The sequence below is a fragment of the Brassica rapa genome, chromosome A02, assembly GCF_000309985.2.
Source record: "Brassica rapa cultivar Chiifu-401-42 chromosome A02, CAAS_Brap_v3.01, whole genome shotgun sequence".
Classification (NCBI taxonomy): domain Eukaryota; kingdom Viridiplantae; phylum Streptophyta; class Magnoliopsida; order Brassicales; family Brassicaceae; genus Brassica; species Brassica rapa.
In genome coordinates, this window is record NC_024796.2 from 3,109,137 (window position 1) to 3,117,472 (window position 8,336).

At 38.2% G+C, this 8,336-nt stretch overlaps 2 protein-coding genes across 2 annotated transcripts; one reads left to right on the forward strand and one right to left on the reverse strand.

Annotated features, from left to right (window-relative positions):
• Nucleotides 1-1,738: 1,738 nt before the first annotated feature.
• On the reverse strand, nt 1,739-4,427 carry LOC103851055 (ABC transporter F family member 1). Its single transcript, XM_009127878.2, has 5 exons — nt 4,247-4,427; nt 3,939-4,163; nt 3,578-3,862; nt 3,278-3,512; nt 1,739-3,082 (listed from the first exon to the last, which is right to left on the reverse strand). The coding sequence occupies exons 2-5, from the start codon at nt 4,149-4,151 to the stop codon at nt 2,025-2,027; spliced, it is 1,791 nt and encodes a 596-aa protein (XP_009126126.1). The 5' UTR covers nt 4,152-4,163; nt 4,247-4,427; the 3' UTR covers nt 1,739-2,024.
• A 253-nt stretch (nt 4,428-4,680) lies between these two features.
• LOC103851056 (transcription factor MYB20) lies at nt 4,681-7,687 on the forward strand. The gene is made up of 3 exons (XM_009127879.3): nt 4,681-5,628; nt 6,335-6,464; nt 6,817-7,687. The coding sequence occupies exons 1-3, from the start codon at nt 5,496-5,498 to the stop codon at nt 7,511-7,513; spliced, it is 960 nt and encodes a 319-aa protein (XP_009126127.2). The 5' UTR covers nt 4,681-5,495; the 3' UTR covers nt 7,514-7,687.
• The last annotated feature ends 649 nt before the right edge of the window (nt 7,688-8,336 follow it).

Genomic DNA, 8,336 nt, shown 5'->3' on the forward strand with positions numbered 1-8,336 from the left:
CGAAAAAAGACTGTTAAAACAAGAAAATCCGGATTAAGTATGCATGTCTTGCACTTTTGTCATTTGTTCTTCTCTCTAAGAATCTTAAAATCAAGATTATGAAAGAGCATGCAGAGGCTATTGGAGATTTAGACGATTTCTTTTCCTTTCCATGGGCTAGGTTGGCATTTGATATACTAATGTCTAGCATAAAGGAGATAGACGAGGTTATCTCAAAAGTCCATTGATGTAAAAGGTTTCGTCATAGCTATTCAGTTGATGATGGTTGAAGCGGTTCCTTCTCTTACTTAAGTCGTGCAAGAAGTATGCTCATCCTCAGACTCAGACAGCGACGACGATGAAGAATGCAGACAGAAACTTGCGAAGGACACCCTCAGCCCTGGACATGCCTGTCTTGTAGATTCGAAAGCTGAGGAATGTTAGATGTTATCGTGAACTCAACTAATTTTTTATGAATTCAGGTTTTAAAGTGAAAAGTTAACTGTTTAAAATTATGCTCGTTTACGTTTATTAGTTGAGGCTATGTATTTGATAATGTCGTTGTAATTTGTTTGTAGGTGGAAGTCATGTCCATTATACCCTAAGACCCCTCAAGACCAATAGACGATGATACTCTCATACGGTCTGACGAGGATGATGACGAAAAAATTGATAATCTTGTTACTTTCATAAATAACCACCATGTTTTCACAACTTCGATGTTTAAAGGCGGTGCGACGAAGGCGGATGTTGAAAAGATGCGAGAAAATGCTAAGGTTCAGACGAAAGGAAGAAGAGTATCAAAGCACCTACAATTCCATCCCCAATGGATCCCTCCGCACGCATTGTTAAACATGGAAATGGGGAGGGAAATCATAAAGACCGAACAAACCTTCATCCACCAACTAGGCTGGGCAAAAAGGCCGTTGTTCACGAAGGTGCTGGTGATATCAATGATCAGACCATTCGTAAAGTTCTTAGCAACCTTACACAATATTCAACCCCTCCTCGATATGGTGACCAATGTCAAGTAAGGGTTTCAATCTATTTCTCATTTTTGGCAATTGTTCTGAACTTATACAAAATTCCAATGTATGCTGGTCGCGCTTGTTGTCTGAAGAGTTTGTACTTACAAACATGAAACATCAAATTCCCATGGCACCAAACGTTTCGTCGCTCACTTTAGCAAGCGTTCCTAAGCAGATACCAGCACGCAAGAGTACAAAGTATCAACAGCTAGTGTCCACGCTTCTGCATTGAGATCTTTCTCTCTGGAAACATATTACTCCTTGATGAAATATAAAGACAATAGAAAACAAAAAAGGAAATAGATGTTTCTTGAAAACATAACTTTCTCCTTCCCATTCCAGAAATTTTCTTGAAATACAGTGATACAGATTGTTCTTGAGATCGGGTTGGATCAAGGAAACATTAGATGATTGATTTGTTCTTGAGATTCAAGAGGATGGGGGAGAGAGAGAATTAGGGTTTGTTTATTTTTCTTTTGAGGGGAAATTGGTTGTGTGATTGTGTCTTGTGAGTCAAGAAATATGGTGGAGAGTAAGACATGGCGATAAATGAGGAGGGGAGAAAGAGAGAGAGACTCGTTGGACTTTCTCTAACTCGTGTTTTGGTAATGTAAAGTTTTATCACAACTATTTGATAAACACCAAAATCACACCTCTGTGTCTCCCTTTCTTCGAGGCTATTGCATAGCTTTTGGAATGATTATTGTGTTTATGGAACTGATGGATGTTTATTCTAACTTTAATAATATTAAACAATACCATAATCGTAAACATCTCAAGTCTTTTAATAATTGAAAAAAAAATACATCTCTGTTTCTCCTTCAAAAAAGTCAAAAACAATAAAAATAAAAGTGCAGATTGATGATAATAATACTAATATAGAAGAATCACTGACCTCTTAATGAGCAAGAAGTGCAGAGATCACGAGTGTGGTGTCGTTAATAACCATCACCAAACAAAACCCCTCTCACTCTCTAGCCCTGACCCAATCAAGTCCTCTGACTTGACTTTTTATCTTCAATCTTCAATCCCAGCTTTAGCCTTGAGATGCTTCTTGAAGTCCATAATGTCACCATTCCATTTAGTGATGCACTGCTTCTCACACACCCATATCTCATGAGCCACTTGGTTAATCAACCTAAAGTCGTGACTCACCAGAACCAGACCACCATCCCACTCGTTCAACGCCTCGGCAAGAGAGTCAATTGTCTCAATGTCCAAATGATTAGTAGGCTCATCCAACAGAAGCATGTTAGGCTGCTTGTAAGCCAACCACGCGAATATCACACGGCTCCTCTGTCCATCAGACAGATTCTTCATCGGCATCACTTGTGCCTTTCCGGTTAGACCAAACCTACCAATAGCAGCTCTCATCTTCTCCTCTTCATTACCAGGAAACTCGTTCATCATGTAGATGAGTGCAGGGACTTCCAGGTCTAGCTTCTCAGCTAGATGCTGATGGTACTGAGCAATCTTCAAGTGGTTGTGACGCCTCACCATTCCTTCAGTCGGGTGCAGCTCACCAGTCATGAGCTTCAAAAGAGTACTCTTCCCAGCTCCATTGGGACCAACAAGGGCCACCCTCGAGTCCAAGTCAACACCAAAGTCGATGTTCTTGTATATAAGGTAGTCCGGAGTGTACCCAAAAGAGACTTCCACAAACTGAAGCACTGGCGGTGGAAGCTTCCCGACGTCAGCAAAACGGAAAACGAGAACACTGTCTCTTGCCACCTTCTCCGTGAGCCCACCTCTCTCCATTTTTGCCAAAGTCTTCTCCTTACTCTGTGCTTGGCGAGCTAGTTTGGCTGAACCGTGACCGAACCGAGCAATGTACTCCTTCATGTGGGAGATCTGCTCCTGCTCCCACCTGTACTGTTTCATCTGATTCTCTTCTAGCTCGGAACGGGTCTGGCAGTACTGGTCGAAGTTACCAGTGTAGTACTTGAGCTGCTTGCTCTGCATGTGGATGATGTTGGTACACACTCCGTTCAAAAAATCCTGCGAGTGGGATACCACCACGAGGATACGGTCAAAGTTCTTCAGGCTCTCTTCTAACCAGACACAAGCTTCCAAATCTGTTGCAACAGAAAAATAAAACTCAGCACAAATATCAAAAATAATATAATAATAATACTCTCCCTTCATTAAGGTTTCTTCACGCTTACTAATTAAGTAAAAAAAATACAAAACATATGAATTGAAAATATAGAACACTTATGAGTATATACTAATGAAACACAAAACAGAAACCAAGTAAGAAGAAGACAAACCTAAATGATTAGTGGGCTCATCAAGCAAAAGGATAGTCGGCATAATGAAGAGAGCTCTCGCCAACGCAATTCTCATCCTCCACCCACCAGAAAAATCCTTAGTCTTCTTAGCCTGCATCTCCTTATCGAATCCAAGCCCAAACAGAATCTCAGCAGCACGCTTCTCCGCGGTTGAAGCATCCATGGCCTCCAACCTCTCATAGATAGTGTCAAGCCTCTCTCCGCCTCCATCATCCTATACCAAAACCCTATTAAATCAGCATCCAACACACACCAAGTCTAATCGTTCTTTCAACAAACCTGTTCAACAAGAGTCTCAATCTCCTTCTCCAACTTCAACCTCTCCTCGTCACAGCTCATCACAGCCTCAAGGGAAGTCATGTCAGTGGCCTCAATCTCGTGGGAGAGATGGTAGATATCCATGTGATCAGGAATCGGGAGCTCCCTGAGTCCAATCGAAGTTAAGAGAGTAGACTTCCCACAACCGTTCAGCCCGAGAAGACCGTAGCGTCTCCCGTAGTTAAGCTCCAGCATCGAATCAACAATCAGGTCGTAACCATGAAACGTAACAGACAAAGATTCAATCTGCAATCAATCAATCAAAACAAAATATCAAAAATCAAATTAATATTTTCTGATTCACAAAAGAGTTCGGGCTTACACGAATATCTCTAGACTGTGGATGAGAGCAGAGGATTCCGGTACAGGTCCGGTCCGATATATGGATAGCATCGACGCCGCTCGACAAAGCGTCAACTCCGTTTGAGGAAGTGGCGGCGGATTTTGAGGCTGCGGCGGCGGCTTTACCGCCTCTTTTGGCGGCGGCGGCTGCTTTCTTCTGGAGAGCCTTCTTCTTGCTAGCGTCGGACACCATCTTCGAATCTCCCTTTGAATCAAAAATCAAAATCGATTGAGGATTTAGATCGGGGGAGTTAGGGATTGTGATTAATTGAATTTTTTTTGGTTTACCTGTTGGAGATTGGGAGGAGCTGGGAGAGAGAGATCTGCTGTAGATCGAGTTTCGCAGATGCTTTAGGGTTAATGAGAGAAGTGGTTTCTGTTGAGGGAGGCGGAAGGAAGAATCGTGTTTTTTTTTATTTATATAGGAGATGAGTGCCACGTGTACGTCCAGACTTTTGTTTAGCCTCAAGTCTTTCAGTTTGCGTATCGGAATCGGAATCTAACATCTTAGTGCGTTTTTATATGGGCTTTTATATGGGCTTATTAAATTGAAGGCGAAAATTTTGTTGGTGAAGAAGCCCAAATGTCTTTGTACTAGCTCCATTATGTATATGTTTGATGTGATATTTCCAAACAAGGAAAGTTCTCGTCCTCGAACACGACCACAATTTTCTCTATAAATGGTTTCGTCCCGTCTCGTAAATTCACCCGGTAGAGAAAAAGATTTATCAATTCCCGATATAACTTATCAATCATCAAGAGCCATTAACCTGATTCTTAACGCTCTTGAAGAAGATGCGATTCAGACGAATAATACTGACTTTATTTACGTTTCAAGAAAAACAGGGAATTGGAAATAAATATGCGTAATTTGTTTACTGATAGTCTGATACATTTACCAAATGACGTATATACATAACATAATAGATCCCAAAGTTTCATTTCCCTCAATAGTGCAATCAGTACCGGCCCTGACATAAAGCTGGGAAAGCCGGTGTTTTGGACACCAAATTAGATTAATATTTAGGGAAGTCACAATTGACATAGTTTGTTTATAGTCTCGGTGAAAGTGGTCACCGGTACTGGATTTGAACACCAAATAAATTTTTGCTTTAAGCATTAAAATATACTGGACCGGACCTGAATGCAACTCGTCATTTTTTTTAGTCAGGTGGTTTTTGTTAGATAATAATTGTATGTCACGTTGGTACAAATCAGATAGCCACTAAACCGATATGCCTATGATTAAATATCGATAAACTGGTTAATAAACACTTATTGGCCATACGGAAAATACGGATTAATAACATTATAAGGTTGGAAAAAATCTATAATTGATAGAATATACGAGAAGAAATGTAGGTCCACAAAGTCACAAACATGCTTTTGAAACCTCTTCACTCTAGTCTTTATATATAGGTTGTTGTGTTTCTTCTTGAGTCTTGGAAATACAACATTGTCAGTATATTAGATATCTATTTGAGCACATCTCTAGACTATATAAAGTAAGAAAAATATATATAGAGAGAGGAGAGAGATGGGGAGGCAACCATGTTGTGACAAAGTAGGCTTGAAGAAAGGCCCATGGACTGTTGAAGAAGACAAGAAGCTTATCAACTTCATCCTCACCAATGGCCAATGCTGTTGGAGAGCTCTTCCCAAGCTTTCTGGTCGATTTTCTCTCCTTATTTCCTCCTTAAACGACATCTTTTGGGATTTCTCATGTGTAAAAGTTCACTTTCTTGCTTCTTGTGTGTTTAGCCTTTCTCTACGCCAACTGACGCTTTTTTGGTGCTATTTCTCTACACCGACGAAACTGATGCTATTTTGATTTTTAGATACTCGTCTTTTAAAAGTTCACTTCCTTAAAACGTCCAATTTTATTACTAGTAATTTCTATTTCTCTACTTTCTTCTTGTCAGCAGTTTTTATAGTAATATTTTCTCTACTTTTGTGTAAATTAATTTGCATGAGTTATTTTGGTATATGCATGCTAGTATAGATGTTCACCAACAATCAAATATACCTTTAGAAATTAGTTTCAAGAAACAATTTTGATGCAGGAGAATCATATGAATTCTTAACTTTCCTTTTTGAAATACAATATATATTTTAATATCGGTTGGACCTAAAAACAAAAGTCTCAAAACATATAATTAGACTATTAATCATAGGCTCATAGCGTCTGGCCCGAAAAGAAATATAGTGCTTGATATTCGTGGTCCTCACACGTTATTAGTTGATCTTGATAAAAAAAAATTGTTTTGTTTTTGGCTTTTTGTTTAGTGCTTCCTGCCAAAATATATTTCGTACGGTTTTAACTTTCAATCAATCTGATTGTTAATTTAATTACTTTGGTTAATTAACTAAATGCAGGACTATTGAGGTGTGGTAAAAGCTGCAGATTAAGATGGATAAATTATTTGAGACCTGATTTAAAAAGAGGTCTTTTATCAGAAAATGAAGAGCAGATGGTCATTGATCTTCATGCCCAACTTGGCAATAGGTTTATCCTCTTTTTATTCAAAATAATTGTTATTTCATATTATAAACATAATTTACTTACCTTATTTGACATTGTAACTAACTCATAATATAATGAAATGTTTAAAGATTATGGACATTAGATTTCAATATTAAAGGTATTGGAGAAGCACAAAAGTCATTATATGACGCAAACTTTATCACTTTTTTTGCATGAAAGAGATTGGCTAATCCACATTTTTAATTACTCATATTTTCTTTCAAACCCAATAGTTTAATTAAGTCGGTGTGATGAAAATGTTTGAACAGTCGAAATCATTAGTGAAATTATCACTTATAAAATTTTCAAATATTTTATTTTTATTTTTGTGCAGATGGTCAAAGATTGCCTCTCATCTACCAGGAAGAACTGATAATGAAATTAAGAACCATTGGAACACACACATAAAGAAAAAACTAAGGAAGATGGGTATTGACCCTATGACCCATAAGCCTCTCTCTGAACAAGACGGTGCGCAACAACAAGCTCAGGGGAGAAAGAAAAGCTTAGTGTCTCGTGATGAGAAGAACACAAACCAAGGCCAAGAAGATCAACAACAAACTAGAAAAGAAGAAGATCAACAACATCAACTAGGGAAAGATTTGGAGAAGAACAACACACCCATTTCTACTGATGATGGGTTTTGCATTGATGATATCCCATTACTCAGTCCACATGAGATATTTGTGGACATCCCTTCTGCTCACCATCATACTAGTGATGATAATGCCAACATTAACATTAGTAACTCCACTTCACCTTCTTCGTCTTCCTCTTCTACCTCGTCGTGCATATCATCACTACCGGGTGATGAGTTCTCAAAGTTTCTTGATGAAATGGAGATTGTTGACCTCAAGTGGCTCTCATCCGATGATTCATCAGGGGGTAACATTAATTACAACGACGGCAAGTTCAACAACAATGTTGATACGATGAGCTTGTGGGACATCAATGATTTGAGCAGCTTGGAATTGTTTATGAATGATCATGATGATAGTGTGGTTGAAGCGGATGTTCAAGAATGGTTTTAGATCATGATTCATGGACATTTGATCTTCTTTAACTTTTAGTTTTTTTTTCTTCTCATGTTGTTTTTAATTGTTTTTGTTTGTTTGTTTGGGTTTGGCCTTGGTGGTGGATGATTAGGTGTAAAAGTACATATGTAATTAAAGATTGCAATTGTGAACATACTTTTCTCTGTTTAACCTCGTATATACCACTTGATATTGAACCTCATATCTTGATAATCTCGTAATTTTATGACAGAGCAAAATAGTTTTCATGATACAATTTCTTAAAATTCAACATACACGTCAAACCATACTTCTAATGCATTGGGAAACAAATCCGTCGCTATATAGGTTTTTGGGTCAAGTTCTCTGATGTCTCTCAATGAAATTCGTTTTCCATTCGTAGCCAAAAAGAAAAAAATTCGTTTTCCATTTTTATTCACTTAAAACTTTTCACATAAGAATTGGAAAACTAATAAACGATGATATAATGATGGCATCATGGTGATGAAATCCATTGCCGATAGACTTCACTAAATCAACGTCACACTCATAATGATTGAATTTCAGGATTTATTAATAAATAACACGTACCAAATATTCTCATTCTCACGTTCAAACATCAAAACATTTATGGTGGACCATCGACCTCTACACTCACTTCTTAATTATTTCAACAAATTTAAATGAACGAACGCTCCATTTTTATTTAATCGATCAATGACGAAAAATACCCACGCATTCAAAACGTACGAAAAATACTCACGCATGTATCTACCTGCATTACAATTCGCATGCATACTTGCATATTACATATGTTTTATGTATACAGTGGCGATGAGCG